General features: G+C 32.3%; 1 protein-coding gene and 1 non-coding gene across 2 annotated transcripts; both read right to left on the reverse strand.

The window, feature by feature from the left end:
• Positions 1–4923: 4923 nt before the first annotated feature.
• LOC141681970 (small nucleolar RNA R71) lies at positions 4924–5030 on the reverse strand. Its single transcript, XR_012559375.1, has one exon. It is a non-coding gene; the product is annotated as a small nucleolar RNA R71 (small nucleolar RNA).
• A 6842-nt stretch (positions 5031–11872) lies between these two features.
• LOC141676550 (transcription factor bHLH92-like) lies at positions 11873–13459 on the reverse strand. Its single transcript, XM_074482221.1, has 3 exons — positions 13112–13459; positions 12565–12870; positions 11873–12099 (listed from the first exon to the last, which is right to left on the reverse strand). The coding sequence occupies exons 1-3, from the start codon at positions 13412–13414 to the stop codon at positions 11989–11991; spliced, it is 720 nt and encodes a 239-aa protein (XP_074338322.1). The 5' UTR covers positions 13415–13459; the 3' UTR covers positions 11873–11988.
• Between the last annotated feature and the right edge of the window lie 8803 nt (positions 13460–22262).

A 22262-nucleotide genomic window follows, 5' to 3' on the forward strand; every position in this document is an offset into this window, starting at 1 on the left:
TTCTTTTATTAGTATGTTCAATTTGTAGTAAATTATGCTCTACGTCACATACATATAGACCATTGTTTAAAATACCACTTCCATAAAGAACGTTATCTCTAAGAATTGAACATTTATTATTCTGAATAACAAACAAAAATCCAGCCAAGTCTAACATGGGAATAGAAATAATATTCCTCACAATCGAGGGAACAAAATAACAATTATTTAAAACAATAGTCTTGCCCGTAGGCATATGTAAATGAAATGATCCTACAGCTTCAGCAGCAACTCTTGCACCATTTCCCATCCGTAGAATCACCTCCTCTTCTTTAAGAGTCCTACTTCTCCTTAGTCCCTGCAACGAATTGCAAATATAAGAACCACAGGCGGTATCTAATACCCAAGTAGAAATTTGATTTAATGACATATTCTATTCAATCATGAACATACCTAAAACAGAAGCGGTAGTCTCACTAACCTTCTTGTTCTTCAATTCTGCAAGGTAAACCTTGCAGTTCCTCTTCCAGTGCCCCACTTTGTTACAGTGAAAGTAAACAACTTTGCTCTGGGGGTCTTCAGCTTTTGGTGGAACCGGCTTTTTTCTCACCTACTTTTTTCTTCTTGGAAGGGTTCTTCTTCCTTTTCTTAGGATTGGAACCTTCACCAATTAGAAGAACAGAACTCTTCTTAGGGGGAAAATTCGATTCCGCAGTCTTCAACATGTTGTGGAGTTCAGGCAGGCTGACATCCAGCTTATTCATGTGAAAGTTCACAACAAACTGCGAGAACGAACCCGAAAGTGATTGCAAGACCAAGTCTTGGCTCAGCTCCCCATCCATGGCAAAACCAAGTTGTCCAAGATGTTCAATCAAATTGATCATCTTAAGTACATGGTCATTCACAGATGATCCCTTAGATATCCTACAACCGAACAGCTCCTTCGATATCTCATATCGAGCTGTCCTCCCTGCCACATCATACAACTCTTGTAGATGCATAAGGATAGTGTGAGCATCCATATGCTCATGCTGCTTCTGTAGCTCAATGTTCATGGAAGCTAGCATGATGCATTGAGCAACATTTGCATCATCTATCCACTTACGATACACAACATGTTCATCATTATGTGCATCACTAGCAGGTTCAGTAGGCTTAGGTGAGTCAGGCACATATTCCAGCTTCTCAACCCTGAGAACAATTCTCAAGTTTCGAAGCCAGTCAGCAAAATTAGGACCAGTCAACTTGTGAGCATCTAGTATACTCCGGAGTGATAGTGCAGAAGACATAACGTATATAGTAAATCTGTAAATGATGAACACATAACAACACTTAGCAAATATTCAATTTCATTTCAAAACACTATATGAATCGGGTCTTTATTCATAAGTGGCTCCCACTAGTTTATCTAAATTATATAACCCCCTTAAGTGAAAAATTAAGCATTCATAATGCTAGTGGGAATAGGGATCCTACATTCCATCACATAACCTTGGCTGTAGCATGAAACGTCATGTGATGTTCAATACGCAGACAACTCTTGTCAATTACATCCTATGTTATTCCCTAATAAAACTTTAGCCTCTTGAATAATTGAGTCACGGCTGTAGCACGAAAGACTCAATATTCTAAGTCAAGTCTAACCCAACATTTCGTACAATTGAATCAGTCTCCAACGGCCCACGGCTGCAGCACGTAACGACCTTTAGATTCTAATTCAATGTACACATCTCTATGTAATAGACAAGTATTTCTTATTTCGAAATCAAAGCCCTCGGCTGTAGCACGAAACGATAATGATTTAAAAATAAGAACTACTTTCTACCATGTTGGAAGGCTTTGACCGACACAAGCCCGTTGTGTCATTGGCCAATTAGTACTTGATATCATTTAATTTTAGAGGAATTATATTATGTTATAATCATAATCATATTATAAAGAGATTCCTCCTTTTAAATTAAATATTTCAAATCAATAATCGATAATCAGATGATTCCCAGATCGGGGGGAGCATTGTCAAGAGGCGTCACTTAATACCCCTTTCTTACAGATAGAAATCTGTTTTTGACAAAATCATCCTTTCTCTCGATATTGAAAATTCATATTTAATTACGTGTTTCATAAACACAAGAATCTCATGATTGTATTCATAATATTATTGTTAAGGCAAAAAACGATTCCTATTCTAGATTTTCTAGAGCACGCCTTATATTGATTTAAGTTCACCTAAATCTATCATCGCATGGTAAACATAGGCATATATCTCATATATAAAAATAAATAAACAAGTAAGCATGCAAGCAATATCATGTCACACATTGATATAATGATGTATGAATTTATTATAGCATTTAAAAACAATTAAAACAATTAAAACATATTTTAAAACACTTTCGGGAATATAAACAGTTCAAAACTTTTATATAAAAAAAATTAGACCACCCCATTAGATCCGTCTCGGAAAAACGAATCCAACGATATATTGCACGCCTAAAACGGAGTTACGAAAACTCCCAGATATCAAATAAAAAAAACAGATGGGTTGTAACGCATTACAAGAACGCGTTACAAGCCCTGTAACGCATTTCGGTAATGCGTTACAACCCTTCGAAGCCATTAAAAGGTGTAACGCATTCCGTGAATGCGCCACAGGGTGTAATGCATTCCCGGAATGCCTGACACCCTCTTCCCCGCGTGCGCTACACGCGCCTGCAGCAGTCGACACAGATTTTTTTTATTATCCAACAGCCACCGCCGCCATCGAACGACGTGCCACCCATCAACATCATCAGTACACCCCTTTTGCTTGATTATAGCAGCAAAAAATATATATATATACATAACAGATTACATATATATACATATTTTTACGAATATTAATTAAAACAACTTCAAAAAATCATAATAATTAATCTACATATCAGAAAATTATGAAAAAAATACCCAGAAGATCAACAACACTTGTAGAACCCAGATCTATAGTCAAAACAATTTTGAGAAACAACTTCTAATCAATCATAATTAATCCATGATATAACTTGCAAAAATCATAATAAATTCATACAAGATTATAAAATTCTGAAATATTTATCACAGATCTATATACATACAGTCTATGCTCTGATACCAATTGTAGGATTTTATACATCACAGAAGCATGGTAAAATATTTTCTTGATATAAAATCCATATAAACACATACAAATCGTAAATAAATCGAGGGATCAATTACTAACCTTTAATAGCGATCCAAGAATGATGAACGGAGATCCCTAGCAGGTGCTCCTCAATTGTGAAACACTCCACCGATATCCACCAAGAGATCAAAATAATGGAGGGAGGAAGAGGTTGAGAGAATTAGTTGCCTCCCTCTTTTTCTACTTTAGAATTAGGGTTTTATTTGGGTTGAGGCAAATAGGGTTTATAATAGTATATTTATAGGCAAAATTTTCAGCTGAAAATTTTTCTATAAAATATTATTATTATTAACCCATTAATTGATTATTCTTATTAACCAATTAACTAATAATTAAAACACCTTTAAATCATTAACACCTTTTCTAAACACTTTAGAAAAATAATTCTCTCACTTGATTTAATTTCCAAAATTAAATTCTTAATTAATAATATTAAGAACTTTTCTTAATTAATTTATAATTAATTAAATCTCATTTAATCAATTATTAAATTTGCTAATTAATTATTTATTTCACAAATAAATAATTACCAGCCATTATTAATTAATTCCTTCACCATTAAATCATTCTCTTTTATGGTGTGACCCAGTAGGTTCAATATTAAGCCGGTAGTAGAAATAAATAATAATAAAACTATTTTATCATTATTTATATAAATTCTCTAATTTATTAAATATGATTAATTAATAAATTAATCATGTTTATTCTACATCGTGAGGGATACTTCTCAGCATATCACGACTATCCGGATAATACGAATTCACTGCTTAGAATACCAAGAACCTATTCAGTGAATAGTTACCGTACAATTAATTCCTTCTACCCTGCAATGTCATGATTAAATACAAGGCATGGAACTCGTGTCAAGCCTATCTTATTTAATCATATGCTTTCCCATTTACTATGCTTAGTTCTAATTAATGTGAATTAGAAACTCCTTTCTAATTTCATTCACTCTGGCCAGAGATTCCTGAACTAGCATAAGTGGATCAGCATTGAACATTTTCTTCCTTTCACTGGAAGGGGTAGATCTTTTATTGATCATACACTATCTTCGTGTATAAATTCCTACAGCCAGTGGAGCCCTTATTATTGTCCCCGGAGACTAAGAACTAAACCAAAGTATAGTTCAGTGTACATAAGATGACTATGATGACCTCAAGTCTAAGGATACTTGTACAACTATCACTATATGAACATCTGCTGATACGTGAGTGAAATCCATCAGTTGTTCAGCTGTGTGAGTCATATTCAGTGAACTTATTCTATAATAAGCACCTACATGCTAGCTATAGTGTCACCACACAAATGTCTGTGAGAACAGACATCCTTCATAATGAAGCAAGCATAGTATGTACCGATCTTTGCGGATTACTAATTACCAGTTAGTAATCCTACGACCAGGAAATATTGAAGTTCAGAGTTATCATCTTTTAGGTCTCATTATTATGATCTCATCATAATCCATAAAAAGCTTTACTCTAAACTATGTTATATCTTATTTAAACACTTAAATAGATAAAGCCCGCAATAAGACCAAAACAAGTCTTTTATTAATATCAATGAAATCAAAACAGATTACATAAAAGTTATTCCTAAATCATCATACATGATTGGACTTAGGACACATCTCTTTCAGAGAAATGGCAGGAGATTGGCTTAATTCAATTCCACAATCTTTGGTGACTACTTGGAATGATTTAGGAGAGAAATTTCTACTGAAGTATTTTCATCCTACCAAGAATGCAAAACTCTGTAATGAGATTAATTCTTTTCAACAGATGGATGATGAATCTTTATATGAGATATGGGAGAGATTCAAGGCATTATTGAGAAAATGCCCACATCATGGCTTTCTTCAATTACTTTCAAATATAGACATTCTATAATGGTTTTAATGCTAAAAAAAAATTGGTGGTGGATACATCTATAAATGGGGCTCTGTTGGTTAAATCATACAACCAGACATATGTGTTTCTAGAGACAATTGCAACAAATAATTACCAGCTAATAACTAATAGAGCTCAAACCGGTAAAATAGTAACATGAATATATGAGGTTGATGCGGTAACCTCAATGCAAGATCAATTATCATCCGTGAAGAATATGCTCAATAAATTGACGATGAAAGGTAATAAATCTATGGGGCATTGATTAAATTCACAGGTTAATCAAATCAAGAATGTTTCATGTGTATTGTGGTGAAGAGCATAATTATGATAATTGTCCTTCAAATCCTGAATATGTCTATTATGTCGGGAATCAAAATAAAAGTGATCCTTATTCAAACACCTACAATCAATCATGGAAGCACCATTCTATTTTTTTGGAGCAATCAATGGGCTATTCCTGGAAATTTAACAAATACTTTTAGGCCTAATTATCCGTCTGGATTCTCTCAACAAGCCCAACAACAGCTGCCACCGCAACATATGTCTCAGTCTACTTTTCTTGAAGATATGTTAAAAGCATACATGGAAAATAATGATGCCTTAATCCAAAGTCAGGTGGCATCACTGAGAAACTTGGAGAATCAAGTTGGGCAACTAGCTAATGAGCTAAGAAATCGACCACATGACACTCTCCCTAGTGACACTGAAAAGCTAGGAATGTGCACTGCAAGGCCGTGACATTGAAGAGCGAAAAAAGTCTTTGAGAATGCTAAATCCAATTCCGAAGAAAAAGGTTATTCCTCGACAACTAAAAACTGAGGAGGAAAATTCAACTACGAATTTGCACTTTCTCAGAATTCAATTCTAATTTGGAAATCTCCTTGTGTTTGTATTAATTCATTAAAAATAATTTTATTAAAGAGAATAGAATTATTATTCAGACCGAGCACAAGGGAGAGAGGCACGCAATACAGAGAGAAAAAGAAGAATCCCGGGGAAGGAGATACAGCCATTGAAGACATTCAACTAAATTTGTTTTTCCCCGTTATTTTATTTAGAATTCTTTCCTTAACTCTTTTTATCATGAATATGTGTTATCAACTCTTGGGAGATTTTGTGATTTTTATTATGAACTAATTTTTATAAAGTTGGGATTTTTATAAAATCCTAGCACATGATTATTGGTGTCTTGTTAAAGAGTATTATTTGCAGTTTTATGGTTTACTCGTTCAAGTGCTTTTCATTCTAATACTTGCTATTATTTGATCAACTTTAGTAGGTTAACGAGTAAATTATAATACCGAGAGGGTTATACCTAATAGTTATAAAATTGAATGGTGAATGCTTATATCTTATGATAATAATATTATTACAGTATATACATATATTGTGATCATGCATAAATTTGTGAATCGGTGCTTAGTTAATTTCTGAAGAGTAAATTGTCAAAGAAATATGTTAGTTTATTTTATAAGAATTATTTTGTAGTGATATCGAGAGGAACCAATGATTAGTAAATTCTAACTAGTGAACTGTGGAATTGTTATGGTATTGTGTAACACTTTTACCGATTTTCACGTGTTAGGGGGAAGTAATTATACCGACCTATCTTCTCATATTTGAACTTTTCAAGACTCAGTGTGCTAGTACAATTTAGTTTTTCTTATTAGTTTAAGTTAGTTATAAAAACCTTCATTCAACTTTTATGTTCGATAACCAAAGTGTTAGATATTACTTGCGATTAATACAAATATACAGTTCTTTAGGGAACGAAATATGGTATTTATTACTATATTACTTGTTTGCAATTATGTGCACTTGCATATGTAAATTTTACGCAACAAATACTTGTAGATCTTGGGATTTTCTAAAAGTTCCTCTGAATCAACATTGTAAGACGAACACAATGAAATTGATATTATTATCATCGCGGATCACAATTTATGTCGATGATTTGTTCTTGACAAGAAATACACTAGGTGTTGTGGAAAAGTTTAAGCAAGAAATGATGAAAATATTTGAGATGACTGATCTTGGGTGGATGACATTTTTCTCGAAATGAAAATGAAATATAATGAACATGAAGTGTTCATATGTTAGAAGAAATATGCCAATGAAATTTTGAAGAAGTTAAAACCGGATGAATGCAAAGAAATGCGCATGCCTATGAATTTGAAAGTAAAGCTCACTAAAGAAGACAGATCATGCAAGGTTGATGATGTGTATATTAGAAGCATGATTGGTTGTTTAATGTATCTTACCGTCACGAGACCTGATATATTAAATGCGGTAAGTATTTTGTCTAGATTTATGCATGGTCCAAGTGAATTGCATTTTAAGGCCCCAAATAGGGTGCTAAGTTATGTTAAAGGAACCAGTGATTTTGGCATTAAATTCACAAGGAGTAATAAGTTTGAGCTTCTTGGCTTCTCAGATAGTGATTGGGGATAGGGCTGACCAAAACCGAACCGAAACCGAAAAACCGAACCGAACCGTGCTAATTCGGTTCGGTCCGGTCCTAAATTTTTCAGAAATTCGGTCCGGACCGAATAGACCGATATAAAATTCGGTTCAGTTTGGTTCTTTTAACAAATATTTCGATCCGGACCGAATAGACCGAATAGAACAAATCATAAATACTTTAATTTCGTATTATATATTTTACATATATCTTAAAAATTATAATCAAAATTTTTAATTTATAATTATATTTATGGAGTATTAGAACTCTACATATCACATTACTTTAATTATATTTTAAATTTTATAATTTGTGATTTAATTTTTAATACAAATTTTTTTTGGAAAAAAAATTTCGGTCTATTCGGTCCAAAACCGGACCGAACCGGATTATTTCGGTTCGGTTCGGTCCGGTCCAAAATATAACTTCGGTCCGGTTCGGTCCAAGAAAAAATGACTATTCGGTTTTTCGGTTTATTCGGTTCGGTCCGGTTTTGGACCGAACCGACTGAATGCTCAGTCCTAATTGGGGAGGTTCGATTGATGATTTGATAAGTATGTCAGACTATTATTTTAACACTTGATTTTGAGATGTTCTCATGGAGTTTGAAAAAAAATAAGAAACTGTAGCACAATCCACAGCTGAAGCAAAATTTATTGATCTAACAACTGTTGTGAATCAAGCTCCGTGATTAAGAAAAATTTAAGATAATATTCATTTGGAGCAATAAGAAAGTACTGAAATTATCGTTGATAATCAGGCTGCTATTGCGATCTCTACGAATCCATTTTTTCATGGCAAAACTAAACACTTTAATATTAAGTTGTTCTTTATGTGCAAAAAGAATGATATGTTACTCTTGTCTGCTGCAAAACAGATGATCCAGTTGGAGATTTACTGACCAAGCCATTTCTAGTTAGTAAGTTTGAGCTTCTGCGGACAAAACTCGATGTTTTTATGTCTTACGCAAGGAGGAGTTTGTTAGCGTTTGTGCCCTAGAGACAACACTAGAATATTTTGGTTTAATACATTTGAATTATTAATGTTATGTTCCATATATTATTCCATTTATAATTTATCATGTCTTTATTTATTGTGATATAAATGTTAGATTGATAAATATCCTTAAAATATGATATACATTCTAAATCCCTAAGTACGTGACTAAAAAATGAGATTATGAGAACAATATCAATGTTCCTAAAGATCCTTAGTCGAGTATTATTATTAAGGAAAATTAATAATGCTTTAAAACTAGTGTGTTTGTTGACTAATGATCACATCTCATTGATCATAGGTATAGTGATTCTAAATTCGAAAACACAGGCACATGTAACTATATATACATGGTGCTGAACATACCCAATGTTATATTTTACATGTGTGTTGTACCATTAGTAATTCTCAATGTGATAATGATGTAATGGTTCTTAGAATTAAAATCATTATATTCTATACGAGAATTAATGTACTTTGATTACATTAAAAGTTATCTTTGACCGGGTAATGATAAAAGTGTATTTTGGGTATATTATGAATCATACGATAAATATAAATGATCTAGAAATGATATAACCCTCTTAATTTTAGGAGTGATATTATTGGCATCTTGTGTGAGCTAGACTATGAAATGCGTGACCACACTCAAATGTTGATTTGATAATATACCCATTAATTAAGGAATCCTAGATTAAACATTGATGAGAATGACACATTACATGACTCTAGTTTAATCTATAATATATGGTTAAATAGATTATATTACATTGCTCATTATTCACGAAATATTTAATTGATCACCGATTTAATTATTATTACATGGGTAATAATGATGTATTACTAGATGCCGCTCATTGTTTACGATTTTTAAAGTAGATTTAAATTTCGTTGTCAACGTAATAATAACATACAGGGTCACACACAAACAATGTTTGAATGATTATTTAATCTAAATAGGATTCAAATTAAATTAAAGTAATTCGAATTATTTATAATATTAATTAAGCATGACTTAATTAATTAGATAAATAATGATATTCAAATCTATTAATATTAAATATGAAATTCAGTTGTTAAATAATTAATTGAGACTTAATTATTATACAAATATGAGTTTTGAATTAATAATAACTCCTAATTAATTAAGAGTTATAATTTTTTATTATACTCTCTATATAATATCTCTTGTGGCTGATTTTATTGAGAAGATTTTTATTAAAAAACCTAGCCATCAAGAGATCACTACAACACATCAGGTTTAGGTTTTTTTTGACGGAATTTTTGCCCTGAATCCGTCAAAAATGGGGAGAGAAAAAAAAATGATTTTGTGCTAGTACATCTGATCCTTGAGTTCAAGTATTCGTGTGGATACCGATAGAGAGTAGATCGTGAGAGCGGGATTCACGGTGATTGAACAAGTTTTGGATCTCCATTAGTCAACCAATTTATAAATTTTTTTAAGGTAAACAATCCGATCTACGAATTAAATATCTATTTTTTGTATCAATTTTATGTAGGGTTTCAAAAATTCTATTTTTTCACATTTTTTAATACCTCGAAACCCTTCATCAAGTATATTGTTGAAAGTTGGGTCTGCTCACATGGAACAGTAATATGTTACGTGTAAATCCCTACTTATTTGCTTGCTTTTATTTTGTTATGTTGAAATAAAGTATGAGATCGTGGCTGATATCAAGGCTTAGATCATGGTGTATATTAAGATAATTCTGTAGTTTGCTATTTAATATTCAACTTGTAAAGCCTCTCTCTATATTTAAAAGGTTTTTTTTTTACTGTTATGTCCCATTTTAAAAACCGATTTACTAATCTATTCTATTTATAACTGTAATTATAAATATGTACTAAATTCAAATTCTTTTACAAATTTAAAGTAACCATGATTAATTCTATTGTTTCAAAATTTTCAGGGACTTGTAACCTTTCTAGATTATTAATATTAAATTGTAACTCTTGTTGCAAGTGGAATTTTACGTCGCTGATAGCTAAGCCAAGAGGATAAGGCTATCTTAATGTACCAACAATTCATCAAGTTAAGGACAACAACAATAACCTCTTGCCTCATGTGTGAGGACCTCATATGTGATCCTCACAGAAATATATCCAGTCTTGTAGACAGTTTTCTTAATTATTATTATGTTTATGTCTTTTGTTCCCGTTGTGTTTGTTTGTCAAGCTCCTGTACTTGAGCTCCTCTTTTGGTTGAAGGGGGGGTAAGGAGTACGAAGTTTGATTTGGAGCCTGATAATTTTTATTGTTGTCATTTGATTTCAAAAAAAAGAAGCAACCAAATTGTAAGCCAAGTAGAGCACAACCACTCTACTCAGTGGTACTCTCAGTATAATCCTAACGAGGTTATGTGATTTTCTGTTAGGTTTTGTTTTTGCAAACCCAATGTTGGTTTTCGGCCAAAGAAGATGTGTTCTACTCCTACCTTATTTCTATTATATTATGGGTGTTTTAGTCATTTTACAAAAAAATATTTATATTTATAACTTAATTATATCTATGTGAGTTAAAAATTAACTATAGGATATATTTATAATTTTTTAATAAAATGGGATACATTCATAAAATAAGTAATTAATTTGGGACATATAGTACAAATCCCCTATTCAAAAAAGACTATTTTGAATCAATAAGATTTGTTTTCTATTGCAATATCAAATTACCTTGCATTCTCAAATTCATAAAACCTACACAGATAAGACGCCATAAGAAAGTTGGGCCTAGGAGCAAAATTTGCTGACATCCAAAGGTTCATTACTGTTAGCAGCTTCATATGTAATCTTAGATAAGACAACAAGTTAACTAGGTTGTTCAAAGCAAAGCTAGCAGAACAAAGTCCATTAATGTTTCAGTGAAGAAAAGGTAGGTTTCTAGACTCCACCCACACACGAGTGTTTTCTTTAGGGTTTAATTTGGAATCGGAATATGCTTAACATAGATTTTATTTGAAACAGACATTCATTAATTTCTGAGGGGGTTGTGCTTGATAGCCATATACTATTAATAATAGTTTATTATAGTTCAGCTTAATGATGTTTAGGGGATTGGAATCTACGTTTTTAGTAAAGTAATTTAAATATATAAAGTAAATTTGAACGAACGAACGAACAGACTACTTCCTAAATTTGAATGACCTATATTCAAGTGGATATACAGAGTACTATGCAGTTGTATATATGTTGGTGTGTTATTCTCACAAATCACAATTTTCATATTATTCTATTTGCATGGTAAGCTATATTTAAAAAAAAAGAAAAAGAGTTTTCACAGTTCACACCTTTACCAAATACACGAAGATAAAGAATTGACCGAGCATGTAATTACATATTACCATATAGATAATTCCTAATATATATTTTATACACGTGTGGACATGAACAATGACCTATATAGTTTTCTGTTTCTTTACAAATTCACGAAGTAAAAGAAAAAGATTAGACGCTTCCATCCTTGAAAGAAGCTTCTCCGCTGCTGTTGAGCCGAAACCGCTCCTCTACTTGAATCAGTGTTCTGTGAATTGCATTTTCTACTTCTGCGGCTCCAACCTATACATGCAAATAAACAAACACAACTTGTGATTAAAACCACAATTATAATGCAATGCAATGATTTTGCTAAAATAGTTTATCTGATATATTTTAGAGTAACTGTTCTGCCCTTTTCTCAAAGGGTCCAATCAAAGTTAATTTTAATTTGAAGTATTTTATAATTTGAAATAAATTAATTGTTTATTTAAATGTTACTATGTGTTTTTTTTAATTGTAGATGACCAGGTATATTTTATAAATTATAAAGCAGTCTAAAAATTATTGTTGCGGAAGTAATATTAACTTGTATCATTTCAATTATAAGCTTAACAAGTTAAAGAATGAAAAGTACGAGTTTGGACCTTGGTTAAAAAGTTGATAAATAATTCCATAACCAATCAAATTTTGAAAATTCTAAGTATAAACTTATCATAAGTAGTCTTCTTTTTAAGTAAATGATCTTAAGTTGATTCGAATCCCTACCTTGGTTTCAATTCCCAGCACAGCAGAAAATTGTTGAGGCAAGAACTTGGATTGTATTAGTCTGATATTAGAACTAGTATGTTTTAAACATTTTAAAACCTCCAGCATTGAATCGATACCAGATGATGGATGTGCCACATTTATTCTTATTTTTGCTTCCTCCATTTCTGATGATCCCTTACCACTACTTTCTCTTGCTCCTAACACTTCATCCATCTCACTCTTGTGCCTCTCCAACTCTTCTCTCCGTTTCTTCAATTCTTTGATTTCTCGTGCTGCTGTTATTGTTATGGAAAGTTTATCCCTCTGCCAACAATCGGAAACACCACAAAAAGTTACACTACAGTAGCATGTCTTTAATGTTCATTACGAGCTTTAATAATTAACAGCATTGCATAAAAGATGTGTCCTGATTGATGATGTGATAGTAACTCATGTATGATTAATTGTTAAGTGAAAATTTTAAATTGTTTAGTAGTTCATTTCGTATATGTTTCAGGAATTTTGACGTTTTCTCTTTGAAGATATAAGAAACGGAAACACAAACCTTGGTTCGAGAGGGCAAAATGGAATGCAAGAGCATGTAACCATGTCTTTGTTTCTCTCTTCTCATTCTCTCATTCATCACGTGTTGTCCACACCGTTCTGTTTCTGAATAATCGTTTCTTTGCGCAGTAGCAGTAGTATTATTGATCAGGAACTCTGTCATCCTTTTCTTTATGTTAAGTTTATTACTCTCAAACGCTGGAGTTTCATGGAGTATGTGTTGCGTATAACTAACAAAAGCGCTTGGTTGTGCCAAAACCACCTCGTCCAGCCACGTGAAATCTGTTTCGGAGAAGTGCTCCATCTCTAGTACGCTCACTAGCTAAGCTATCTTTATCCTATGGGCGAACTGTACAAATATCTATCTTGTTTGGAGCATTAATGTCTAGAGGTATATATATGCATAGGTTTATATGATGAAAATGACATATTGAACATGTGGATCAAAATGGAATGAGAAAGTCAGATCAATTTTTGTGTGTGAACATGATGCTTCTAATATAAAATACATACTACTCGGCTAATATCCACTTGTTAAAAACAATTGCCCTACTTGTTCTAATTTCATCTCCTTCGTTCCGGTCCTTGGTCTTCACTATATACACTGAAATTTGATCTTCTGGTCCTCATCATTTCCCTGTTACCACAGGTCGTATCCGATGTTATTATTACCATAAAAATATGATATTTTGTAACTATTTTGAAAACAAATTTTGTATCACTATAGTATTTTCCTTAATATATTTGTTCAGTAGGAGAACCTTCGAAAGAATTTGGTCAGTCTGTGCTTTTTTGAAATGATTTTTCCTTTGATCATCCTACGATATTATAATAACTAAAATTTAGAAAAACAGTCTCACTTCTTATAAAATGCTTCCAACGTTCTGAATCCATACAAAAAAAATATATAATTAAAATAATTTAGAATCTGGATAGTACTCCCTCCCTCCCTTTTCACGTGATCTTCTTTTCTTTTTTCAATATCCCAAAAGAATGAACCTTCTCTTTATAACGTTTTTTTAAGATTATAACAGCCACACATTCATATAATATACTTACTTTTACACCCTCTATATTTTTTTGTGTGATTAACATTGAAGTCAAGTTTTAATTTATCAAAATCCGCGCCAAACAAATTCATATGAAGTGGGGCGGAGAGAGAGAGTAATATAGTAATATAACTTAATAAGACGAAGAATAAAATCTAAGAAATTCAACAAAAGTGCCAAGGCGCATGAGCACTCTAATGTTCAGACTATTCTTGATTAATTTGAAGGGGCTAGATTACGTCAATGTCAAAGGCATGTGCATGCGAGCCTTAAACAACCTCTTGAATTGTCCCTTATCTAATCAAGTGGGCTACTATGTTAAGAACCACCTCCAAAATATGATCGTTGTAACTGAGATGATCGGAAGAGTTGTTGGAGTTTACGTACGATGGCAAGACTATGAACCAGATTGCGATGAAGCCTGAAATGATCCGACATTTTTCTGCTAACTGATTTCATGTCACATATATACTAGCCATTCAAGAACCGAAGACAAAATCCCATTTTTAGTTGCATATAGTTTTTATCAAGTTACGTCTTCACCTGTACTCTCCCAGTGTACGTAGGTGATCAAATAATTTAGGTATACAAATACAAATGTCATTTTTATTACATTTTGGAACCTTAGGAGGATTAATTAATTAAAAGAATTAAACTCGATGGGGCCTAGATGAAAGTTTTTCTTTAAGTAACTTCAACATATTTCTTTACTGAAAGAATGTGAATGCTTTATAATGTCGCCAGTTGAAGAACCCTAAGCTTTTTTTGGCCTTTTGGTAATGGGTTCTCCCTTTCGGTATCAATTTTAACAGTTGGAATCTAATACAGATAGCAATATATCATGTGACTGCGTTGGTAAGCTTGAAACCTCAACATAAGACTGCTATTGGTCATGCCATTGAGTCCCAAATCAGCAAAGAGCTGAACACTACTATTTGGAACTAGTGATCAAATGACTGCCGTAGCCATTCCGTTAGTTGGTTAGAAATAATTTGTTAGAAGAGTTGGCAACCATGCTTGTCTATAAATACTCAAATGCTATTCTGTTTAGAATTTGACTTGATTGAAATACATTTTATCTTCTTCATTTTGTATCTTTCAGATCTAAATATACACATTTACATAACTTTCGTTTTCTAAATCTATTATGATATCAGAGCATAAGATGACTGTTTACGATCGTATCGCAACTGTGTCTTCTTCGTTTTGCTTCTTATTCTGTACTGTGGTTAGCTGCAATATCTCCGATCTCCATTGACAAAGCAATTGAGCCCCAATTTCCAGGTTTCGTTAATTTTCAACGTATTTAACCCTAGTTTTACAGATTTGGTTGATTTTTATCAACTTTTGTTGCACAATTCATCGATTAGTAGTTGAAACTATATTCGTTTTGATTAGATCGATTGTTCATCTTTTAGACTTGATTGTTTGCACAAATTGACGAATTATTGCTCAAAACACATTGATTTAGTCATGTTGAACAACAATTTAGTCAAAAATGTTCACGACACAACTTCAAGTAGTCATTTAGATAATAATACTGATGCTGATATAGAATGCGAACAGATTGTGTTCCAATGATACAGTACCATAGCAGTAGACAGTAATGCACATTCATTGTTCATCCGTAACACTGATTATCCAGGCTTGCGGTTACTTGCTAAGAAACTCGTAGGTCCAGATAACTATGCACCTTGGAGTTGATTGATGCAGATCACTCTCAATGCACGAAACAAATATATTTTGGTTAATGGATCGTATCCAAAACCAGGTATTGATTATCCACTATGTGCACAATGGGAGTGTAACGCTCCCAAATTCCGGGTCAGGAATCTGGGTCGTCACGCAATTCTTCAATCATGTGTAATCTGTATTAACTCAATAATCCAATAATTCTATATCACAGACTCCCAATCTCTCTCTCTCTCTCTCACACACACACACACAAGTTATAGCCTTGGAAATGATGTACAAAATGTAATCTTCTTTTATTAAAACTCAAATGTATTATATAGGATCTCAATCAATTATTCGTAACCTCTACATGAAATTACAATAAATACTACTAATATCTTATACATATCTGAATACTTTGGCCCACCTGAGACAAAACTGCAAGGACTTCTCCCCACGATTGTAAGTGACTCAGTCCCACACCGGTATACTGGTTATCTGTTATGTTGTGATATTTAAAAGAAAACAAGAGTGAGCAATAATGCTCATACATAATAATCAACAATATGAAAAGACTGTTAACAAATTTATATTAATCCGTATAAGGGTATATATTTATTCAAAAATAGTTTTCCTGATGATACACACCTCTTTTCAAAACAATGTCTTTTATTGACTCATTTAGTCTGCGAATACCTTTCTAGTAAACCCAGCACGCAGACTTGGGTTACGGTATTGTATATCAATTCCAATTGGAAGAATATGACATTCACCGGAGCCACCGCATATGATAATCAGTCGTATAACAGAAATCTGTAACCTTTTCTACTAGTGGAAGGATGACACCTTTTTCTATCCCGGTTATCACCCTGACCGCATATGGGCTATGTGTCCCATTTTGGATATACACACACTTCGTAAGTCCTTGAGTATACATGATATTGTCTCCTACGATACTGGTAATCTCCCTAGTATCGTAGTACTAGAGTCTACCCCTCCCAGTCCTTTCAAAGAATCCTATCATATACTTGGAACTTGAATTATATCACAATTCCCCAAGCGCAATGCTTGTTGATATGCATAACTCGTCTTACATATACTAGCATAAATCCCGTGCAACGCACAGATTTCTATTAATATTTTAAATTTTTATTTATCAAGTTATATTATATTTTTAAAATATTTATATAAATATATAGTGATTATAAATTTATAATAAAAATAATAGAATAACATGTGGTCGTAATTTAGTAGAATAAATAGACTATTTCTAGTAGTTTAACAATTTAGTAGTTTAGCAGATATGTAACACTATTATTTATATCTTTTAATAATATGATAAGTTGTATTCGTAATTTAGTAGGATAAGTATACTATATTTAGTAGTAGTTTAATAATTTAGTAGTTTATTAGATATATAACACTATTTATCTATTTTTGTAATAATCAAAATTAGGGAATTATCGTTGAACCAAATTATCTCTATTCCAGCTATTATAATATAGTATAGATATATGTACTTCCGGGAATTTTTGGGGAAGTACTTTAGATAATGTGGGTTGATCGTTGTCAACATATATATATTTAAATGGGAGTTTTTTTGACACTATAGTTGAAATAATAATGTTCGGAGATTGTATAATAACAAAAAGATTTTCTGAAAATCAAAAAATATTTGAAAGTAAGATTTATGATTTTTAAATCATATTAAATTATTTAATAAATATTAAATACTTAAATAATTGAACCTCGAATAATTCTTATTTAAATGAGTATTTGAAATAATATTCCTCAATTGATTATTGTTTAAATAAATCAATTAATCTTAAACAAATATCAAATGTTTGAAATTAATAATTAAGTAATCGTCTAAGAATACTTCTTCTTTTAAATGAATATTTGAAATAATATTTATCGTGTAAATCATAATATAATTTGAGGGAATACGATCTTCGAAAATCGTTTTAATAAAATTCGAGATATTTAATAATTTATAAGAGGACATTGAGTCCCCTGGAATAAAATAGATACAGACTTTATTCGTACCAAACATCTCTGAAATAATTCTGGGTTTTTAAATAATACCTAATGACCGACTCTCGGTCTATAATATATCATCTTATGCTAATTGCTAGTGTTATTATTATATACCGGTATAATACTTATACTGGATCATTAACCATTGAGTAAGTAATTTAATTTATCTGAACTCATAAATATATTAGTATTATTATTTAAAATAAATATATTTGACATATAATCATCTCTGGAATGCAGGTCTTTTAATAACTTTTCCGATCATCTCTCGATCTAAAATATATCATAACATGTCATTCTCTTAGCGCTATCATTTAAAATTCGATAGTTTGTCATACCAAAATCATCAACAATCGTATGCAATATATCTCTACTTCGTAAAACAGTTTAAAGCAATCTCATGCATATATCTCATTTATTCAAAAATAATATACAACACAATAGTTTTTAAAAAGGTAGGGTTTGTAAACTTTTCCGGGGGTTTTGAGATGGACGGTGCTCGAGTCTGTCCGGTAATCTATAAACAAGAACATTATTGTTCCGTTAGTTCTTATTCGTATTTAACGTCATTTGTTAAATACGTAACATTTATAATCAAATAACACAACTCGTCCTACTCTCGTCATTTCATTTAAAGAAGGGATAATCATTAACCTCGATTTAGATGCTTAACCCTTATCGTTCATTTTACTTATTCGTTTTACAAGTCGGCTCAACTCGCGACATCTCAGAAATTCTACTCGCGTGACCCCGGCGCCGATATTTTTATAAAATTGAAAAATTAATATTTTCACTTGAAATTAATATAACATATTATTTTCTCCATTTCCTAATATCTGTAAAAGTCATGATTTTTGAATAATTTTATATCGATCATTCATACTCCCAAAGTTAATAATTCGTAGCCGTTTTGGTCGCGTAAATCGCGTTAACTAAAACAGACCTAACTTTTGAATAGTAAATCGTAATCAAGCGATTCAAGTTCCTAAACGATCCTTATGAAATCTATATCATTTACAAGTATTATTTTTCATGAAAACACAGTTTATAATCTATAACTCTGCAGAAAAATAAGCGTCGCAAATCGGGCCTTATAACGACGTGACATTTACGATCCATGATTCGTTTTAACGTTAATACACTACCAATCATCCCAAAATAAACAATACATATTTTAACTACTTATTCCACTCAAGAACTCAAAGTTTTGTATTCATCAATATCATCCTTAACAACCAATTCATCAACAACCACCAAATCAATATAATAACACTATAACTACATCCTATATTCAAGATCCAAGCTGAAAGAAGGTTTTATAACTTTCTTGGGATATTGGAAGGCTTTTCTTGGATGGATGATGCTTTCCATGCTCTTGGGTGTGCTTAAAAATCCTAGATCATTCCAAGAAATCAACAAAAATACTTGAACTAACGATCTAGGTACTCTTCATCATCATTTTTATCATTTTATTTACGTAAGAAAAACTTAAGAGAATGTCATAAAAGATTTATCTTACCTTAGTATTATAATATAGAAGCTTGGGAATTAATTGTAATATTTTTCCATGTATAATCTTGTGTTTCTGATTTTGAATTCTCCCTTTTTAGCAAAGAGGCCGAATGGATCTTTGGTGAGGAAGAGAGAGAAAGTTTGCTTGCTTTGTTGCTTGATGTGCTGGTTGATTTTGTGTCCAATAGATATTTATATTGATTTTATAGTACAAAAAGCATGGCTCATTTTTAAAACCTACAAGCTAGTACTAGTACTTTCCCATTTCTTATACTATTCATCCCATCAACTTACTATTCTTCTTAGTAATATTACTATTTGATTATTAGTCCTTGATTGTATTTTATGCTAATTAATTTGCATGGCTTGCATGGGAAGTTGCATGGGTTTATTATGTTTATTGATTCACTTACGTATTCACTTGGTCGCTTTCTTATAATCGTGATAAATCCTCGTAATTGTTTCGTGATGTAATCCTTTTTTATAAATTCTTATATTTTTTAATATTGTACTTGGATTTTATTCGTAGGATTTTAAATCCTTGATCGTAATGTGACTCTCGCACTCCTCGATAGTTCATATAATAAGGTCGTTTTGAAATACTGGTTTTCTTCTAAAATAACGGAATTTACATATACTCATTTGGTACATATAATCACAATACCAACTCGAAAACTTAATTTATATATTATAATATAGCGTGGGCTAAAAAGTTTTTCATCGATCGTCAGGATTACTTATTCATTCATCGTTTTTTAAAGTCCTGAAAATTGGGGTTATTACAGAGAGAGAGTTAATAATTTAGTCATTACTTTGATTCTTAATTCAGTATCAGATGATATATCAGAAGGATTGAATTATGTCAAAACTGCCCAGAAAGTGTGGAATGCATTGAGAGAACGTTTCTCTGGCGTTAGTGGACATAGAGTGTTTCAGCTGCTCGAAGACATTTGTTAGTCGCTAAGCACGCGCTAATAATACACGCAAGTATACGCGATCGCAAGTAATATAGAATTATTTCTAGTTCATTCCCACAGAGACTTAATTATGTGATTTATGCACTTATGCAACAATGATATGGCTATTATTCAATGCTAAGACGAATAACAAATTGGGTTTTGATTATACTACGATTAACTATTGAGAATTATACTAGAGAACATTAACTAAAGAGATTAAATAGAGTTGAATAATATATGACACAAATATGGGATTCTAACTTTATTAAGTACTTCATTCAATAGCCTTTTCGTTCTTAACCTTGGTATGTAATGGTGATGCCACTAATCAGATAACACGAAATTGATAAACGCCAACTTTCGTTGTACGAATACCATACTACCAGACATCCACAAAAGAGATAGAAGTTGAATAGACACCAATTATATTGATACCCTATATGTCTATAGAATTTGACAACATAACGGATTAATACACAAGTTTTCTATCGTGATTACATAGGGCAAGTAAGATGGTTAAAATTACCTACGAATCATGCATAACAATAACACATGAATCTATGCTAGCATGGCAAGTTCTAAATCCTTAAATTCACTGTCGCTTCATTAAGAAATAACACACTATCTTATAAGTTCACGATGCTCATAAGACGAATAAGCACAACCAATACTAGGTTATCATACAATCACCACACAAAGGCATCGAAACAAATCAACTAAAGAAATCCATAAATAAATCCACTAGAACCCCATGATAACGATTAGCCCATAATCGGACTCATCATCAATGTGGGTTCCGATGAAAGCATGGTATAATAAACGTAGTCTTTATAAACAAATAATAAACAAAGTACGTAATCCAAAGTATTTAGGTTTAACAAAATAAGAAACGAGCATCCAAGATTATAACTTAGAACAAAGATTCACAAGAATAAACTAAATATTCTTCGCCTTCGTTGAATTGTGCTATAGGTCTTCTTGTTATCTTCTCCTTAAGCTCCGTTATAAAAAACATTTTTTTATTATCTTTAAATAGCATCCCAATTAAGACAAAAGCCCAGAAAAACAGTCTTCTAATTGAAACAGGAAATTGGATTCCCGACCTGGCGCGGCCGTACGCTTCACCAGCGCGGGCGCGCTGACATTTTATTTCTCTGGTGTGGCCGCGCGCTAGCACAGCGCGGGCGTGCCGGTCTTCTGGAAAAACTGGAATTGCCTTCTTTTATTGCTGCTACGAGTTGGTCTTTACGAGCCTTTATTTCTTGTACACCATCCTATCACCATATTAGCATCAAATCAATGCAAATTCACCTGAGTCCCAGATTAATGCCTGAAATGCAAAAACACTAGAGAACACATTAAAACACCAACAACTTGAGTACAAATACACCAATTCAAGCTTAATGGAGCGTTATAAAGTGTCATAAATGCCACTCAACATACCCCCAAACTTGAATCACCAAACACAGAGAAATCGTTCATGAACACCTTCACATTCTGATCAATCATATCAGAGAAGATAGCCATCATGCATCTCTGAAATATGGCCGGTGCTCCACATAGCCCATAAAAAACTCTCCGAAATGCAAAAGTACCAAAAGGACATGTGAATGTAGTCTTTTCTTGATCTTCATGAGTGATACAAATCTGATTATATCCCGAATAGCCATCCAGAAGACAATAGTAATCATGCCCCGCCAATCTATCAAACATCTGATCAATGAAAGGAAGAGGGAAGTGATCCTTCCTTGTAGCCTTGTTTAGATTTCTATAATCCATGCAAACTCTCCATCCGGTGACTGTTCATGTAGGAATAAACTCATTCTTCTCATTTGCTACCACTGTGATACCTCCTTTCTTTGGCACTCACTGAACTGGGCTCACCCATGAACTGTCAGAAATATGATAGATGATCCCTGCA

This window comes from Apium graveolens, chromosome 8 (genome assembly GCF_009905375.1).
Source record: "Apium graveolens cultivar Ventura chromosome 8, ASM990537v1, whole genome shotgun sequence".
Classification (NCBI taxonomy): Eukaryota; Viridiplantae; Streptophyta; class Magnoliopsida; order Apiales; family Apiaceae; genus Apium; species Apium graveolens.

Bases quoted from the DNA above. Each gene is read 5' to 3' on its own strand.
- LOC141676550 (XM_074482221.1), bottom strand. From the start codon at position 13,414: ATGGAGCACTTCTCCGAAACAGATTTCACGTGGCTGGACGAGGTGGTT. The intron at 12,871-13,111 runs GTTTGTGTTTCC...GATTGTTGGCAG, and splicing joins TTTTGCCCTCTCGAACCAAG to AGGGATAAACTTTCCATAAC. The intron at 12,100-12,564 runs GTAGGGATTCGA...TTGCATGTATAG, and splicing joins TGCTGGGAATTGAAACCAAG to GTTGGAGCCGCAGAAGTAGA.